The sequence below is a fragment of the Nyctereutes procyonoides genome, unplaced genomic scaffold (assembly GCF_905146905.1).
Source record: "Nyctereutes procyonoides isolate TBG_1078 unplaced genomic scaffold, NYPRO_anot_genome, whole genome shotgun sequence".
In the NCBI taxonomy this organism is placed as follows: Eukaryota; Metazoa; Chordata; class Mammalia; order Carnivora; family Canidae; genus Nyctereutes; species Nyctereutes procyonoides.
In genome coordinates, this window is record NW_026575146.1 from 49,962,970 (window position 1) to 49,982,925 (window position 19,956).

The window sequence follows — 19,956 nt, forward strand, 5'->3', positions numbered from 1 at the left end:
ATCTCTGAATGTTGGAAGTAGATGAAAATCATTTCTCTCAATCCTAAAAGCAGGGAAGCGTTGTCAGGGATTTAAAAAATATTGGAAAGTCTCATTTAAATCTAAATATCTTTTTTATTATAAATCGATCATCATAAAATACTAGCCTTTAAAGTCATATCTGGGATGCAGGAAAAGCATCAGGTTCATCAGACTTGCTCCTGCCTGTGTTGTTACAGCTCGTGACACCTTCAATCTTCCTTTCTCTTGGTGTCTCCCAACCCTCCCTCAGGTTCTTGACAACATTTATTTGGTGAAGGTCAGTTATGGCTTCAGCGAATGAGTGATCTGACCTCAGGTTATTCATAAGAAATAAACGTGTACAAAAATATTTTGTTCATCGGAAAGCAGAGTTTGTGTTCCTTAAGCTAGTCCATGCAGAAAGGATTTGGACAAAGCCACACTTGCTACAAGGAAAGATGACTTAACTCAGGCAACCTTTTTTTTTTTTTTTTTTTTTTTAAGCTTTCTTTTCTCACATTGTGTAGTTCAGATAGCGTTTGCAGGTCTTAGGCCAATCTTCCATACAAATTCTTTGGAGCAGATTTAATTGACAGCCCTGTCCCTTTCTCAGCTGTATTACAAAAAGAAGCGTACACTTAACACCAATGACCCGTCAAGATGCTTAAACTGTTAACAACCAGTTTCTGAGAAGTACGTAACACGCACAACACGCAGAAAGGAAGCAAGTACATATTTGCTCTTTGTTGGTTTTTCCCCCTCTAAAAAAATTGTTACAAAGTCTTAAGCTTAAACAGAGACATAGAAAAATCAGTGTATCCACTGTCTCCAGTTATTTACAGCAAAAATTACAGAGACAGCATACATTGTATTAGACCTTCCACAAGCATATATTAAAAGTAATTACATTTGAAAAAATATTTTTATTTTTCCTCTACATTTCTACAATACATATGCAGTTTTCTGTGGGTGTAGTTTGCACTCGTGTCTGTGTGTGTGTGTGTGTGTGTGTGTGTGTGTGTGTGTGTGTGTTCCTCAGATGAAGCAGACAGTACTGTGCTTGGATGTGCGATCTGGAGCTTTTCAGACATACCTTATGTGTGTCTGTGTGTGGTCGCGATGGAGGCATGGAGATGCCCCCCTCCAGCCACCGCCAGAGGAGTCTGGTTTTAATAGAAGGATCGTGCGGCCCAGCTGGGGGTGGACACCCTGCGCCTCCCTCAACTGGGTCTATTCAATGCCGGTCACCTTGTGCTTTAGTTTTGGCCATGAGAACAATCACTGAGCTGATTTTTCTGATCCACTGGAGGTCGTGCTTACAGTCATGCAGGAGGCAAAGATCACTATGGCCAATTCACTTCGGAGGATTTTCAGCAGCTTAGGCAAAAAGTGCACAAACACACAACCTCCATCTGCTGCATAGGAATCCCAGGTCCTGCACTTGAGAACGTGGAGGACTACGTGATCATGACTACGGAATAGGTTCTGCAGATACTGCTAAGGGAAAATCAAAACTTGTCACAGATATCGAAGCCACCACACATTTAAAGAGATGCATCAGGGACTCAAAAGTGTAAAAATTGTGTGTTTGGTGTTTAGAAAAAAAAAAAAAAAGTGGCCAGAAAGCCAGCCACCTGGCTCTATGAAGCTAGGAGTTTGGGCAAGACAAATAGAAGCGTCTCTTCTAAGCCATCGTTAAATTGAATCGCATGCATTTTTAGACTGCTGGTTATTTTTCAACCCAACTCTTGCTATGTCCTCTGGCAGTGATGGTCAGGTAAGGAAAAGAAATGCAGGATCAGTGGGCAAGAGCTTGGCCCCCACCCGTGCCCCACTCTGACTCATGTGGAGTCCTGCCTGGCCACACTTGCTCCAGGAAACGGGCCCCTACATTCAACTCTGCTTGAAACCAGAGGTTGCAAACTGCAGACCCTCTTCTGCTCGGAGACGTGTTGTTTGGGTTGGCCCTGAGCTCTGAATCAACGGATATCACTTAAACTAGAGAGATGTTGTAAGATTCAGAAGCTTGAGCAAAACTTGTGCTTTAGTTCACTCTCGGAAGTCCCTTTACCCATGGGGCATTTCCTTGCCAGCTGGCCACTGGGCTGCTTTCCCTCATTTGCATCAACTCCCTGGCTCTTTAGGCTTTTCACTTTTTAGCCCCTGCTTTAAATGAACAGGTACCTCTGGTCCTGAGCCCTGTGCCCTCCCCTGCCCTGCCCCCAGCTGCCCCTCCAAAGACAGGTTGGCAACTCCATCTAAAGACCCACATGGTTTCCTATACCAGGCTGCTGCTTTTATTAGCAGTTGGAAAGAAAAATATTAAATGGCCACTTTATCTAAAGCAGATAGTGGACTTTTCGTCTTCTTTATAAGGGGACTTTGTGCAAAGTTTCACTACAGATGCATACTTTCAAGTTATTGCTGTGCTATTGAAAGGTGGCTCTGTCAGGACACAGGCATCCTTGCCTGAGTTTACTGCCAACTGTAGTGATTTCATGGGAAGCAAAAGTTTACAGAGAAAAAGAGAGTCAGGAAAGAGTTATTTCTTCTAATTTCCAAAAGCAGTAGAATTTGTCCTTGCTTCTGTAATAAATGGAAACAACGTGCAACAAAACTGACATCATTTACATCCGACTGATGTTTTTTGGGGAAAAAAAAAAGGCTGGTTAAGTTTTAGGTTGTCCTTGGGAATTGCTTTTGCATTCAAGCCTGGTACACATGGGATTGTAGAGAGTGAGCGTGAGTTGACTAGCCATGTGCATGGCTTTCTACAAACAATTTAACTTGACTGCTGTGACGTTATGTGTCGAACAAGGCAGCTACGATAGGAAATGGACTATTGTCTCCCTGGCACCTCTTGCTAATGTCCAAAGTTCACTGTGATTTAAGGTGTCACAGATTCTGCCCAAGAAGTCAAATTATACAAGAGACCACTAGATTCACTGTTTATACCTACACAGTGGTCCTTTATTCCAGAGCGCTGAAGACAATATTCAAACAAGGCAAATCTAGAAAAGGTATGTTTGTAGAGTACATCTCTACCCTGGGCTTTCAGGCTCTGGAGAAAAAAAAGAGCCACAAAATAAAGGATACAAAGATGACCCAGATCATGGACGGTAGTATGTGTGGCATCTTAAGCCAGATTTAGAATTCCTTCTTCTTCTGTATTCCCTCTAAAATTTGCCTTCCCTTTCTATAGATCATAGAAACACTGGAATTTGAATTCACACAGCTTTACCTAAGTTGTCAGATTCAGCTAACACCACTTAGATTTCTGTATTTTCCTTGTTCAGAACTTGTATAGGAAGCTTGGGTTTGCTCGGGAGACACATATTCCTATTAATAGGGCAGCTGGATTATTTGGCTCTTAGCAGCTTTTAGAAAATGAGACTAAGTTGTCCTTATTCGTGTGCAACTTTCTAGCAGGTCCACACAGTTAACAAGAGGAAGTTACTGCTTATTGTTCTGAAAGCCTTGTCAGAGAGGTTGTCTCATTGGCATATTTAATTTATGCCATTTACATTTTGTTGTCATTTTCCTGTTTTATTTTCCCTCCTTCTTGATGTACTTTTTTTTTTTTCTTAAATGAAACATCCCTGAGTGGCTACAGTGCAACATCTGCATCAAGCAGTGATTGTCATTTACGAAGCATGAAGTGAAGAGTACAGATCATGGGTTCTTTCGTCCAGTGCCTGAAGGTGTTGTGGATACTTGTGAGTCTTCGTAGGGAAGGGACAAAGATTGTGTGTGGTAAAGAAAGTTGTTCTCAACCAAATTTCAAAATACCTTGGGATGTAGTCACAGAAGATGTTCAAAAGGCAGCTTTTAAAGGCATTTGTTACCACTGAAAATATGACCTGGTTCTCTTTTCAGGGACAGATTTGGCAACTGGGGCGCAAAATGGAAATCTCTCTTCGCAACTGAAGCGGGCTGAGCATGTACTGGTTTTCCACTGTTTTGTTCTGGTTCAATCGCTAGCTGTTTCCTGTCCCCTCGCTTCAAAAGGTTCACGCCGTCCCAGTGAAATGCTTGCACTAGTGGAAACGACAAACAAATTCAAATCCAGTACCTCTTGAGGCAAATGCAGGGAACAATCCTTTTCCTACATCACCCATGGGACAAGGGAGGAAAAAATTCTCAGCCACTTCATCAATTGAGCCAATTTAAATCCTCTAAGGTAAATTGGAGGAAACGAATGATTCCCTTTGCAACGCAGCAGGAATTACAGGCTGACAATGGAAAACACTAGGCCAACGGAACAATGAAAACAAAGTTTGACAAGTTCAAAGCTCAAAGGGAAACCCCAAGTAGACACATTAAGCATTGCCTATCACAAGCCAATCATAAAACATACATTGCATTTGGAAACGGCTTGGTTTAATTGAGCGCCTTCCATTACCCTGTTTTCCTAGCAATCAGTAAAGTAATCTTTCCATTAGAAGGAAATATGACTCTTGGAATTAATTCTTTATACAAAGAGCTAGCAGGAGTGACATTTACACCAGAAACAACCAAGTCCCTGCAGCAGCATAATATGCAGTCTGCAGCTGTCTTCTTAGACACCAAAGGTAATTTGGTTCAATGTAGTTAAATTAATTGAATATAACAGTAGTTGAGAAGGAGAGTCATTATTTTAAAGCCTTTTTGTTTTTCCCCACTGGCTTGGAATTCATCAATCATGAGGTGGGCAAAGGCCCTGTTTTCTAGAAAAAAAGACTATCACTAACGACTGATCATCAAGGAGGGGTTCTGTGGCCTCTCAGAGATGGCTCTCAAGACCATGTAACTTCAGGAGAGCATCAGAGATGAAAGGGAAATCAAAATTCCCCTGATGGAAACTTCACGAAGCAGGTGTGCACACCTGCTTGTGTGTGTGTGTGTGTGTGTGTGTGTGTGTGTGTGTTTGCTGAGGAGGAAAAGGCAGCGCCTCGTGAGCTGGTGGCTGGGCTGTGCCAACAGGAGATGGTGAATTCCACTGTCTTTTGCACAAAACTCAGCTCTAGCTTCCTTTTTAAAAGCTCTCGTCTGGGATCAGCTAAGACCAAAGGCATAGGGCCTCCAGACTGTAGGCAAAACAGGTTGCTTGGGGTTTATGCTTTCCCAGTACTCTGTTTGCTTGGAGAGCAGGGGGAGAGAGGAGACTTGTCCTAGGAAGTCGGAATTCAGTAAGCCTCACCTTGCCTCCTGCATTCTGTACTTTGTACAAGTTGCTTAAAAAAAAAAAAAAAAAAAAAAAGGCCCAGGCTAGACGGATGATGCAGTTTTAAACTGCATAAGAAATAGTTTTGGTTTTGAGGTGTATTAGTTCTACAGAATAACTCAGATGTGTTTTTGTTATCTGTGGAGTTCTGTGTTTACAGTAAAGCATTTTGGAGTTGAAAGAAATTAGAGGCCCCACATTAGAAGGACATATAAAATCCTGCCTCCCCCTTTATTGCTGCTTTTTCTAACAAACTTAGCAAAGAGAATGCATATAAAGAACGACTTCTTTACTTTGTATGTGTTCTTTCTACCTCTCCTTTGCCAAAAACAAAATAAAACCCTAACAGCAACAACAACAACAACAACAACAACAAACCAAAGAAGCCCCTCCACAACCCAAACCAAACCCAAAACAGGTTAGAGAGAACACATTTACATGAAATGGCATCCGGACCCTGGGTTCTGAGTTCCTCTGTGACTCAAATTTTTTTAGAAAAAATTGCTGGTGGTCAGACCTATAGTCTGTATTTCTCTGCTGAGCACCAAAATCAGTTTCTTTCCCAGCCTGAAAGCCAAAAAAAAAAAAAAAAAGTATTTTGCCTGTCTAGGTGAAAAATAGGAAACAGTGATTGCTGGTTAAAAAAAAAAAAAAGTCCTGGACTTCAAATATTATCTGTGGCCTAATTCTTAAAACAGGAAAATGGCTCCAAATCCTTCCCTGCCCCCCGCCCCCCCAATATTTACCATCCTGACAAGGCTTTGTTGTCACTGAAAGAGATAGAGTTCTTATACAGAGGCCGTGCATTATATATACTCCTTTATAGACTTATCTCTGAATTGGTACCATCCTGCTGTACACGATAGTTGTAAAGTCTGGCTGGGAACACAAAATCCTGATTGTCTAACGTAAAGGTAACATATAACACAGAAGGGAAATAATATAAGAGAGCCTGACTGAACCTCCTTCGCTAGTGGGTATGGTATTTTAAGCCACAGTGCATGTGCAGGTATACGTAATAGTCATATATAATATTCTCAGATATTATATACTTATTACATACATGCACAGTGCTTTCCAAGACAGCTACAAATTTACACATGCATCAACTATCTAAAAACATAGAAATAGGTAAGCCTATTAAGTGGGATTTTCTTAAATTATATTTGAACAATTAACAGGAGAAAGTAATCATGTAAAGTACCGCTCTGTTCTCGTATATATCTACAATAAAATTCTATAAACAGTTGTCTCCCAAAACATACCCGAATAAAATAAAATTAAAAAAAAAAAAGATAACACCCAGTGTCCTCTATTTGTATATTTATGGTCATTTCAAAAACAAACAAACAAATAAAAGAGCCCCACTCAGGTGCATATTTACATTCTTCAAACTGTAGCGGTGAAAAATAATTCTGTTAAGTGCAGGACATTCCTAATGTTGCAGTAGACATTTTTTTTTTCTTAAGTCTTCATGAACACATTGCTTTTGTCTTAACGGTGATGCCTTTCCCGACTAGGAGACAGTCCTCTGGTCGCCTTCATTTGCAGACGGTGGCACAGTCGGGATTAAAGAGTTCCTTGTATAATGGAGGAAAGAGTGTATTCACTATGTCTGGATGTGATTGTTTGAATACCTGCAGCTTCTCCCCATGCAAGTTGCAGACCGCCGTGATGGTGGGGATCTTGGCTATTAACTGCAGAGTGGGGAGAGACAGGAGGGAGGTGGGGAGGGGGGGCACAGAGGGGGAAGGAAGCTCATTAGTGCTCTGTCTTCTGAATCCGTGTCCTTCCTGGCCTCGGATGAAGGAAAGTGGCTTTGGGAAAAAAAAAGATGTTCAGAAAGAAAGGAAAGCTCACTTTGGGCTGCTTCTCCTTTCCGACAAAACAAAACAAAGCGCCCCTCCCACCCCGACCCCCCCCCCCCCCATCCTCTAAAGGGAAAACAGAGAAAGCAAGTGAGCGGGGGCCAAGCTTCCTGATTCACTGCTCTTAAATAAAGTGTGTATGGGAGGTAGTCGAGTTTAATCGTCAGGAGTGGGTGCTTTGCACAGCCAGGCCGACTGACTCAGAATCCTGATCCCAAAATAGCCAGATGGCTGTATGGCCGTGATACATTCTGTCTCGGTTTTCCTGTTTGTAAAATGGGCCCACTCATACAGTTCCTACCTCTTGGGTTGTTGTGTGGACCGATGTAATTCACAGAATAGTGCTAAGAGTAGTGTAGGCATGGAACCCGATTGGGAGCTAATATTATCTATCATTTCCCACAGATTTTTATGATATGAACGTGAGATTTCCAGTTTTGGAAGGCGACCATGTGAGGAAGGTGTAATCTAAACTGTATGAGGCGTGATCCATAATTCTTGGGACTGCTTTGCTCACTAGCCTGCCTGGATCTTTCTCGTTCTTTTCCACTGTAATGCATAAAATGAAACCTATATTTAATCAAGAGAGAATTTGGGAGGTCACTGGCTCTTGTTTCCTCAGGGAGGCATTTAAAAAAAAAACTCGTGGGGGAATATCCACTTATAATTGCTAGATTTTGGTACATATGTATCATGTGGGATGTGATTTTTTTTTTGAGTTCAAATACCCAGAAGATAGTGTTTTATAAAAACTTAAAATGTCCACAGTTTGCTAAATGCTACATAGGTCTTAGGAGATGAACAATTCTCGCTTTTAACATATTTATGATATTTTATAATCATCATTTTATGTCAAAATCAGCTAATGTCATTGTGATCAAACTACTGTTGGAATAAGATGTGTTCTCATGTGGAGAACACTCTCACAAAAGATAATCCTGATAGTTCATATAGCTGACCAAAGGTACACTTGAAAGTGATGATAAAATATAAAATTAAATAAACCCCATATAATCACCAATTAGGCTCGCTGTGCTCCCTACCCTATTCAATAATAAGAAACCATATCAGCCTTTGAAGTAAAAGAGGAAATAGATAATTAGTTACTTTGTGGCTCTTCAAAATCAGAAATTTCCACTTTCATTAACTTTCCTTTTAACAACTAATGACTGTATAACCACACCAGGAGCAATTCAAAAATAGCATCAGGATTAGAGCTGTTGACATATTCATTAAAGGGATCTAGAACACATAAAGAAGTTTGGGGTTCAGACTATCCATTTCCATGGCTGTTTGACGATAGAGGTAAAAATAAAAAATGTGAAATCTTTGTTTATAGAATGGATGTTAAATTCTAGACTGAGAATTAAGGCTGTCTTTCCAACATGAGGTCACTTACATTGTAGCAGGTACTCTGTTGGACACTAAAGTGCCCAAGACATGGGTTCTTGCTTATAACCTGCTTGTGAAGACAGATGTGAGTCATGGTATCACACAGTCAGAGGCAGACTGAAAAACTGTGGTGGGTGCCATACAGGAATTGGCTAGAAGTGGAAGGTAACAGAATGTTCTGACTCCTGTCAGGCCAAGGAAAGCTTCCATGAGGATGGACCCTTAAGCTGAGCTCTGAAGGGAGAGTGAGAGCTGGCTAGAGGCTGGGGTACATGACAGGCACTGGGGGGCCATGGGTAAAGATGCTGTGGTACGTGGCACACCAGGAGATCAGAGCAGTGAGTGAGCACATTGGAGGGAAAAGATGGAGAGATGGGCCTGGCCAGTATATGCAAGTCTACGTAAGGGCTCTTTGGGAGGGTTTTCAGCAAACAAGACAATCAGAATCGCATTCTGAAAGAGTTACTTTGGATCTGGGGTGGAAAACGGTGTCTTTTCTATATTTTCATAGGTAAAGAGTATACCAGGTCCACGTAACTGAGGTCCCTTGGGAAATTATCCAAGCTTTCCCGACCAGCTGGTTCACACAGACGGAGGCTACAACAATTTGGAACACTTCTTACACATTACAATCTCCCTGAAATAGCAGTTGGATGCAGAGAGGCTTTGGAAGCTTTCTATAATCATTTACAGTTGAACTGATGATATGCAGAGCTCCCGAAACTTCCAGATGTGATTCTATAATGACTGTCAACCTTTACTCTGTGTAAGAATCACTGGGGTGCTTCCTAAAAATGCAGATTCCTGGGATGTATTCTTAGGGACTCTGTTGCAGTAAGTCTAGGTGGAGCTCAGCCTCCCTATTTGAAACAAACATCCCCAGGATACTGTTGGGCTGTGTCCATCGACTGGACATCAGAAAACACTGTTACAGAGGTTCAAATCTCATACATTTACAGCTGATTTTCACAATTGAAAAGTAAACTCTTTATCATATTTGAAACAGTCCTGGGAGCTGAGTGAAAAAGTTAGCTCCTTTTCAGGAGGCAGAGATAGAATTTATCATCCTCAGAGAGGGGAGGTTTCATTTGCTTAGCTCCATTAGTTTGGTGGAGGATAAGTAATGGAATTCTGGAATTCCCGATGGCATGCAAATACAACACAGAGGGATTAGACTAATGATTAAAAACAAAAACAAAAACTATGGGTTTTAAAGCCAACTGCTTGGGGGTACTTAGGTGGCTCAGTTGTTAAACATCTGCCTTCAGCTCAGGTCATGATCCTGGGGTCCTGGGATCAAGTCCCACGTTGGGCTTCCTGCTTAGCGAGGAGTCTGCTTCTCCCTGTCCCCACTTGTGCTTTCTCTCTTGTTCTTTCTCTCTCAGATAAATAAAATTAGAAAAAAAATTAAAGCCTGACTGCTTGGGTTTGAGTACTGCACCTGCTATTATAGCTGTGTGATCTTGGGCAAGTCACTTATTTCTCAGCTTTGTTATCCATCAATTGGTCCCTACCTCAGAGGGTTGTAAGGGTGAACCGAGTCAACACAAACTGTCTAGAGCAGTGCCCAGCACGTGGTGGCGATATATGCATTAGGTGTTATGCTTCCACTCCCACATAATGCTCCTTCAAGGAGATGAACAGTCAAGGCCATGCTTGTTCAGCCAAAAGATACAGAGGGCAAGAACCCCACTTAAACTTTAACCAACTACTGAAAATCGAGTCATGTGTTAATGCATGGGGGAAATCAGCCATTCACTTTTGTTGAAACGAAAAAGCAAAGTCATACTGATTTTCATTTTCTCGTAGCAATTAGTCACTTGCTCATTTAATAAACTGTGATTCATAAAGTGGAATCCTATATACTACAATTCTTCAAGCTTGTTTCTGCTTCTTTAGTGAAGGGGAGGAACTGTCCTCTTAGCTAAGCATTAATTTCTCATTAAATGCCTAATAGGACCACCCTTCTTTAGTCGCTCACCTGCATTGGAAATACTTAACTTAGTGTCTTCGGTTTTGGAAAGTGAATATGGACTCCTGCTTCTTTCCTGCCCCCAAACTGGGGTTTAAGGAACATCTGGTTCAGGACCTACTTATGGGATTTGGATCTTGTCCCTGCTTCTCATTTGTATAATGGGCCCAATGATGAGAATTTGCTTTTTTGTGACGAGCACGGGGGCCGCTCGAGCAAGAGCACCAAGGAAGGCAAAGAGCTTCCCTAACCTGTGTGCTCTTGGAGGAGGCCAGTTTGGAGGCGTCCATTCAGCTGTGGAGCTAGACATGGGGCCGGGGACGTGCTTCACTCCGGAGGCATGAAGGGCCAGGAGGGCACGAAGAGGCAGTGGCAGTGCTAGAGCCCAGAAGGGCCTGGTGGAGGGAGCAGCAGGCAGTCACTTACTGCTCATTAATATTATGTACTGCAGCTGGGGGAACCCCCATTTCAAAGGGAGCTTAAAGGAGCCTCAGCAGCAGTTAATGGCTAAACAACTTTTTTTTTTTTTTTAAACAACTTTTTAAACAGGTGGGGAAGTGATCCACAAGCATTTGGAGATGGAGGGGGTAGTTGACTTCAAATCATCATGAAATTATTTTCATGTTTCAATAATCCCCCGAGCAGGGGGAGACACTGGGTCTAGAAAAAGGCACTGTCGCATTCATATCTCTCTCTCATGACAAGCATTTCTTATAAGAAGGAAGCTTTGGCTTATACCCACAGGGGTCTACGAGAAGAAAAAGGAGCTGTTGGAGGAGGGATCATAATCCTATGCTTCTTTTCAAGAGGGTAGTTTTATGAGAAAATCCGCCATTTTATAACTAGTACGTTTATAACTAGTACATTTGGAAAACTAGTGATCTTGTCCATAGGGGCTTCCAGGCCATCAGGATGCCCTCCAGCCTGAAGCAGGGAGCAGACACTGGTTTGACACCAGTAGAAGAAACTCCTGATCAGAAGCACTGATAAAAACCGGGCATGTCAAGGGAGGTTAAATACATCAATTTCACGTGCCCATTCACTTTTCTTTTTCTGGGTGTTTGCTTAGCTAAACCTGGATGTGTGGATCAGAATTGTAATACTGAACTTGAGATACCTGTCAGGATGTAAGCCCTCCTGGGCCCTCCTTTCCCCATCCTTGGCCTCCATGCTGAGCTGACTGACTAAAGTGAGAGCAGACACCCACTCAGCTGGGGCTGGAGTCTGGAATCAGACTGAGAACCAGCAAGTTACTTTCTAAATGTAGTAGAACCTCAAGCAATTGAAGAAGCTAAGAGCTACCCTATTTCACCATGTGGACCAGGGAAGCAGAATCAGCTGGTATTCAGGGAGGGAGAAGAATGAAGGAGATGCCTAAAGAGAGATAAACACGTGGGATGGAGAATTATGAAGGCTTCCCAACTCCCTGTTCTAGTGCCTTCCTGAATGGTGGCTGTGTTTCATCCTTAGGTTCCATGAGCTATCTCTCCATTCTTCTCTTTTGCTTAAACTAGTGTGAGTTGGTTCCTATTACTTGTTACCAAAGAAATCTAATGAATACATCAACTTGGCAACTTGATGCATGAGGAATCACATCAAGACCTCTCTTCTTACTCACAGACCATTAGTCTGATGGAGAAACCCTGGAATTTCTGGGTGGTGGACATGCAGCATATGCCAGCAAACTTGGAACAGCTAAAATGGACCAAAGCAATCTGGTCTTTCACAGGAACTCTGCAAGGAGACTGCCCAAGGCCAAGGCCATGTGTGATCTGCCTTGTATCTGGCACAGAGTACACACTCATCATAAACATGTGCTGAAGTAGAAAACTGCCCCAGGACAAAGCTATGCTCCTTGAGTATGGATTTGGAATTTAAAAACTTGGGTAACATGCTGAATTGTTTTCTATAGTTTTGCCTATCCTTGGGTTATTTTAAAGCATAAATACCCTCATGAGGAAGCCTGAGAAGCCTGAGCGGGGCTCCCGGGGTGCCTGGTTTCATCTGAGCAGTGGTTATGTGGGTATGTTAACTTTGTGATCATTCACTGAGCTATCTATATGGACTTATGATTTAAAAACTTATCAGCATGTGCTATACTTTTAAAAAGCATAGAAAATTTGAATTATGAGACAAGTTCCTAGCCAAATAGAAAGAGGAAGGGGAGGCTCATCACCTGGGTAGGGCGTCCTCAAGTGCTCAAGATTAAATTGATCCCAAGTCCTGAGAGCCACCTACTAAGAATTCCAGTGTAACATCTAGTGTCTTGCAAGAAGAAAACAGGTTTTAGATCTAAACATTCCATTATTAATCAGGGCATAGCCTATTTTGACCTCATTGAGAAAGCAATGAACGTCAGTGTAAATGACCCTGTGCAGTTTTCATGGATCTCTAGTCAGTATTTGCTTCATAGGCTCTATCTGTGAATCAACATGTTTTTTTTTTTTTCTAAATTTGCATCAAAAGAGCACCATTTCTATGACAATGAACAGGAATGATTTCTTTATGGTAAAATTTCAACTTATGAACATGTGAAATAGGACTGTCTAAGCCTTTCATCTTGTCAGCTTTTATTTAGTAACTTGGTTCTATAATACCAGGATAAACTTCCCTTTCCATGTTGATGATACGGTTGTGCTACTGTTACGCCAGAAACAGACTGAGGAATTAAGAAGTTAGTGTATCTGTTGGCTTGTACTTGTCTCAGCCTAACCCATCACAGTTCTCCCTGGGAAGGCTGGAACCTTCCAGATGATCAGAGAAGGAGATGAACATCAAAGAACCAGATTTGTCACCACCTGGTACAGCCATTCTAGTCCAGGGCAGTCTCTTTCCACAGTTGACCTGAGCTCTCCACTCTGTTTTCATTAATATGGTACAATCTTAGACTAATATCCTATGGATGAAGGGATGTGGCGGGACATCTTCCCAGGCAGCAAAGGCTTAGAAAGAATAATGGGAAGAATAATTAAAATTAACAAGTCAGGAAACAACAGATGTTGGCGAGGATGTGGAGAAACGGGAACCCTCTTGCACTGCTGGTGGGAATACAAACTGGGTACAGCCACTCTGGAAAACTGTGTGGAGGGTCCCCAGAAAGTTAAAAATAGAGCTACCCTATGTCCCAGCAATGGTACTACTAGGTATTTATCCAAAGGATACAAACATAATGATTCAAAGGGTCACATACAACCCAGTGTTTATAGCAGCAATGTCCACAATAGCCAAGCTATGGAAGGAGCCCAGATGTCCATTGATAGATGAGTGGATAAAGAAGATACATCATATGATTTCACTCATATGTGGAATTTAAGAAAAAAAAAAACAAACAAAACCTAGAGGATCAGAGGGGAAGGGAAGAAAAAATAAAATAAGCTGAAAACACAGAGAGAGGCAAACCATCAGGGACTCTTAACTATAAGGAACAATCTGAGGGTTGCTGGAGGGGAGGAGGGGAGTGGAGGGGACGGGATAACTGGGTGATGGGCATTAAGGAGGGAACTTCATGTAATGAGCACTGGGTGTTGTATGCAACTGATGAATCACTAAACTCTACTTCTGAACCTAATAATACAGTATATGTTAATTAAATTGAAATCAAATAATAAAAAAAAAAGAGTGATCGGAAGAGAGTCACAGGGGACAGGTAATAACTTCCTGGCCATCCAGGAAAAGGAAGAAAGAGAAGTCTGATGGAGAGTCTGAGCTTCAGCATCATCACTAGACTCCTCCGTATCTAGAAGAATTAGAAGTTCCACTAGCATAGAACTGTGAGTCTAAAAATACCCAGAAGGGTGGCACATGGCCAGGCACAAGCAATTGAACACTGTTTGGAGGAATGGACTGAAGGCCCTGACAGAAATGTTCGAGCTGTGGTGAAATAGAAACCAGAACTCTCCTCTGCATATGGCGGAGCGAGGGTGCTTGGCAGTCCGACTCACACCGGACTCACACTCCATGCCTTCCTGCTGGATATGGGTCATTATGGAGTTTGCTACTTTTAAACTTCTCGGTAAAGCTTTGGGCAAGAACCCAGGAGCATAGGGACCCCTGGGTGGCTGAGTGGTTGGGCATCTCTGCCTTTGGCTCAGGACTTGACCCCCCCGGGGGTCCTGGGATCAAGTCCTGCATCGGGTTCCCCAAAGGGAGCCTGCTTCCCCCTCTGCCTGTGTCTCTGCCTCTCTCTCTGTGTCTCTCATGAATCAATAAATAAAATCCTAAAAACAAAAATAAACAAAAAAGAACCCAGGAGTGTTGCATATTTGCAGGAGCGCTAGGAACCAATAAATGTACTACCGAACAGTATTTCACGACTCATTATCCAGGAGATGCAACAGGAGGATGGTCTGGAGAAGACTTGTTCAAACAAGCCTCCAGCTATGGCCCTGACCCAGTGGCTGCGCGTAGGGAAGGGCTGGGATGTGAGCAAGGTGTCCAGATCCAGGCTTCGCCCTCGGCCGTGAGGACGCTGCCACAACCCGGCCAGAGCTAGATTGACTCCTTTTTCTCCTTTGCCCTCCGTCCTCTGGCCAGAGCAAGAGGAGTGGCAGATTCTTGTGACCTGTCATAAAGGAAGCCCATAGGACCGAGAACCGGATTGTCGCCAGTCTCTGGCAGTTCAAACGTTCACTCACCCTGGCCGTGCTCATGCCGGGCCCAGCTGAGAGGAGAAAGAGCACCAGAGGTTCAGACTGAGTCACATCAGCACCCAAAGCACAGGGTGACGGAGCCCCAGCTGATGGCCCAACGGGACTGCTGACCTTGGGACGCCGGCTTCATAAACACCGCATGCTCTGCGGCTTTGCGCCTAGAAGAGCATCCTATGCTAGATCACCGGAGTGCACGAAGTATGAATTTGAATCTTCAAGGCTTGGTGAAATCAGTCTATTTCTTTACTTACTGTAAGGTAAAGCTTTTTTTTTTCTGTTTTAGGATTTTATTTATTTATTCATGAGAGATACAGAGAAAGGCAGAGACATAAGCAGAGACACAGAGGGAGAAGCAGGCTTCCTGCAGGGAGCCCAATGGGAGACTCCATCCGGGACCCTGGGATCACACCTCGAGCTGAAGGCTACTCAGGTGCTCCACTGTAATGGTAAGACTTCTAAAGAGTCCCTAACATGACTGCACCATGCCGAGCACTGGGGGATGGAAGAAGAAAGAGGTCAGGAGCAAGTTTTGTTTTTCTCTTTTGGAGTCCAAGAAACATTATACAGAAGGAACCTTAATGACCGTCCAGTCCAACCTACTCCTTTCCCAGACAGGAAAAGTGAAGCTCAGAGAACAGATGAGGCTTAAGAATATATATGTTGTGGTTTTCTTTTTTTCTTTTCTTTTCTTTTCTTTTCTTTTCTTTTCTTTTCTTTTTTTTCTTTCTTTCTTTTCTTTTTTCTCTTTCTTTCTTTCTCTCTCTCTCTCCCTTTCTTTCTCTCTTTCTTTCTTTCTCTCTTTCTTTCTTTCTTTCTTTCTTTCTTTCTTTCTTTCTTTCTTTCTTTCTTTCTTTCTTTCTTTCTTTCTTTCTTTCTCTTTTTAAATGAGCTTAATTAAAGTTACTAGTGTCATCCCATTTCCTGGCTTTTCAAATCCAGGACCTAGCCATATCTAACTATTATTCATAGCTTGAATATACCTTAGACTTTCTTACCTCTTATCACTTCCCCCATCACTTGAAAGGCCATATTCCATCTCCCCAACCCTCTAATGTCCTTTTCTGAAATAGTTGTCTTCCGCTAGTGATTAACTCAAATATACCACCTTTTGGATAAAAGCTTCCCTGCCAAAACAGCATTCCTTTCGTCCACAACAATGACAGCACTTACTACTAGACCTATAATTATAATTATAGGAGTGTGCACCTTGCTTATATTTGCTGTGATATAACCAGATAACCTCAACATTGTCTTTAGTTACACTTTACTAATGAGGAAACTGAAGCACAGAGAGTTTAAGTGACTTTTCCAGGGTCCTTCAGCTAGGAAGGGTTCTGATGATTTATTATAAATGTGCTATATACTATCATAAAGTTGATGAGGAAAGAAAACTAGATTATTTAATAACATTTTAAAAATAAATCAATAAACTGATTAATACATTAGGATTGAAATCTTCTAGTTAATAGATACAGAATTCCTAATTTTCACACCTTCCCTGTATCCAAGTTTGGTCAAAAGTATAAGGTACTGCTACTTGAACTTTAATTTCAGGAAGTGGGCACGGCTGTGTATTCTCTCAGGATGAAGTCCAATGACTGTGTCGGAGCCCTGCCCCTCTCACCTGATGTCCATCACTCATTCAGGGTTACCCTGGTCGGCACTACAGTCTTTACGCCTTACACAGAAGGCAGATCTACCCTACTTACTGTGGTTTACCTGAGTCCTTGGACTTGAATGAAACCTATCCCTAGAAGTATGTGCACACACGAGATAGGTTTCATGATGTCTGCCAGATTCTTTAACATGTCTATAAATGACAAATATTAAGAATGGTTGCCACTGTTTGAGAGGCCTTATGGAGGCAGAAGAGTTCCATGACTACGGGGGCAGAAGGAACATTTCTGAAAAGATGAGAATCTGTGGTGGTATAGAATAGTTTTTACTAGCTACAAATAAAATGATTCCTTTTAGGGAGTACTTGCTTGATGAGAGGGTGTGCCTATGCGTGGGTGGTACCACTGTCCTTACAGTGTTAAAGTGGTCGGGAACTTGAGACATTTGCCCATTCCTTCCTGCCACCAACCCCCAGCACTTGACAGTTGAGGAATCTAAGACTAAGACAAATAGAGAGACTCTTCTAAAGCCACACAGTTCAGGGCTGGGATCAACCAGAGTCCAGTGGTCATTCTGGTTCATGATCCCTCCCCCTTACTTCACAAAGCATCCTATTAAAATGTTGGCTTACAAGCAAAGGTCCACACAAAAACCCTATATGCACACATGCCCCGTGGAAGCGATGCTTTGTCGTCTGGCTTCGGTGAATTTGATACAAGAAACAATCCTCTTCTTTTTTTTTCTTTTTTTTTTTTTTGAAACAATCCTCTTCTAATGCTTTCTCTGGTCCCCAGTTTTACGACATTCTATAAGAAGAGGGCTGAACTGTGTACTTTACCCACTAACGATAGAGAATAGGAAGTCGAGGTGACCTACAGTCAGTGTTTTGTTTTTGTTTTTTTGTTGCCACTAAATATCTTTCATTCTTCAATTTCTCTGTTTCCTTTCTACCCCAAATACCTCCGATTGCTGCCCTCAGGACACCAGGAGGTAGAAGATGGTGTAAGCATGAGGATTTATACATATCTCATTTGAACCTCAAGACATCTGTACAGAAGCAAAAAAAAAAAAAAGATAATTCTCATTGTCCTCATATCAAGACTTTAATTTTAGGGTGGTAGATATGGGGACCAAGGTCTTTGGGAGATCCAAAACGCGGGAAACATCTCCCTCCATTAACTGACCAGATGAATTTATGGTATCTTCTGTGGAGTAATTTTAGAGACAGATGTGTATATAATCATCTCTTCTGCCCGGTGTATCTGAAAGCATGCAGAAGCTTTGCTCTTAACAGGGAGAAAACTGAGGTGCAGAGAGCAGGTGACATGTTCTTGCCTACATAAAAAGTAAGATCTCTACCAAAGAGAACTATCACTCTATAGTGTAAAAATGTTTCTCCTAGGGAGGTGTTTATCTTAACCAAACATTACTGTAATGAAACAGCATATTTAATTCATAATTCATGGACTTTTTAATAGGAGTTTCTCTATGTGCTAAGTAATATCTGATAATATCTCTGAAAGAATCTTTCCCCTTTTAAAAAAATAAAGACCTTTAAGAGCTGTGGGAGGGTTTTAATTATTATAAATAGAGGCCAGGATTCCCAGCATCCTCAACACAAAATATGCTCCATTTCCTAGTTGCTTGCCCTCTAAAAAAAAAAAAAATCCCAGTTCTTAAGAAATCAAAGATGCTTTAAGATCTAAAATAATGCTGAATATCAATCATTAGAAAATTACTTTTTCCTCTTATGAGAATTTTACTCTGATAAACATCTCTTTTCAGAACTCTTCTTAAAGATCACTATTCTTAATTAAGCTGAATCAAGAAATTGGTGGCAGGTTGCATGCATTTTGCCCCTGGGATACCTCACCATTTTGCAGGAACCCTAGGGCAAATCTTGTATGAAAAGATCAGAATTGAAGGAAAATTTACAAGTCATCAGTCTAACCCTCTACTCTGAGAGGACTCTGATTTACAACACACCTGACAGGAGACCAAGCAGTATCTACTAGAATACGACCAAAGCCAGGGAGCTCACTACCTCACAATGGTTAGCCTAATCCTTTGTTCAGCAATTCTTAGCATTTTATAGTTGTTTCTTATTTTGCATACAAATCTCCCTACTCTTAACTTTGGCCCTCACTTGGCTTCTGAAGTGACACAGTCTTTTCCTTCATTGCATGTCAATTTTGAGGACTCGATTCATTGCTTCAAGATTTTGTTCCTCATATAAAGCACCTTTAGTTTCTAGCCTTTGTCTTTGTATGCCTGGGGTTGAGAGCCATCAGTATCATCCTTCCCAAAGAAAGTCATTCTCCTCTCAATCTACTATAATTTACTAGTCTCCTTTTAAAATGGGCACCTCAACACATATGCATCTTTGGTAACTTCCAGAAATTGTTGCTGCTGAGAGATAACCCTTGCTTTATAACTAGCCCTTTTCTGGTCACTGTGCTTTCTTTTGGTGATCGTAGGTCTGTGATCTTGAGGACCTACCTTTGCCAAGGTCTCATCATCCAGGTGATTCTTCTGAATCACATGTTGAAGTGCAAAATAGATTTTTTCCTGAAGCTTCTGGACCTTCCTTGGTTCTATCAGCCAGGCTCGGTCTGATAAAGGCAAAGAATTAGGTAAGAAGGTGGTGGGGAATGTGAGCTTTCACCTGCATATATAAGGTGGTGGGTTTCAGACCCATTTCAATCACTTAATTCTAGTTTGCTTCTGAAGACATGTAGTTATTTACATAAATACAGATATTTTATAAGAAATACCTTGATGCCAGTAATGCCAGATACACTGACTCAGGAAAGGAGGATGGAGGGAAGGACCCAATGGTTCTAATTTAAACACCAGCATGTTTCTTATTACCTGTGACAATTTACATCTCTCATTCTTTTTGTTTGTTTGTTTTTTCGGACATGTAGTTAGATTCTTTCAAAGTAAAAGTTAATGACTTGTGAAGAAAATTAATTACAGAAGTAAAAAAATCTATTGCACAGGAATATTTTTGGTATTTAGGATCCCCCTTCCCTTTTATAAGCTATGCTACAATGCAAAGCATAAACCATGAATTAATTTCAAAAATTTAATCCTGTACGCCCATTTGCCACATGGAATTTTTAAATGGTGGATAGAATAATCCCTCCTTTCCTCTCTCCCATCCTACATTCTTCTCTTTTTTCCTTCCTAAATCGTCTTCTTCCTTCCTTTCTTCCTAGAAGCTTTATACACCATGGTGACAAAATTCAGCCC

At 41.7% G+C, this 19,956-nt stretch overlaps 1 protein-coding gene across 1 annotated transcript in view; it reads right to left on the minus strand.

Annotated features, from left to right (window-relative positions):
- Positions 1-6,611: 6,611 nt before the first annotated feature.
- RORB (RAR related orphan receptor B) overlaps positions 6,612-19,956 on the minus strand; it is a 185,940-nt gene continuing 172,595 nt past the window's right edge. The window contains exons 9-10 of the mRNA XM_055311081.1: positions 19,201-19,313; positions 6,612-6,900 (exon numbers count right to left, since the gene is read on the minus strand). Of these exons, the coding sequence (XP_055167056.1) occupies positions 6,745-6,900; positions 19,201-19,313 (269 nt within the window). The 3' untranslated portion in view covers positions 6,612-6,744. The remainder of the gene's footprint in view (positions 6,901-19,200; positions 19,314-19,956) is intronic.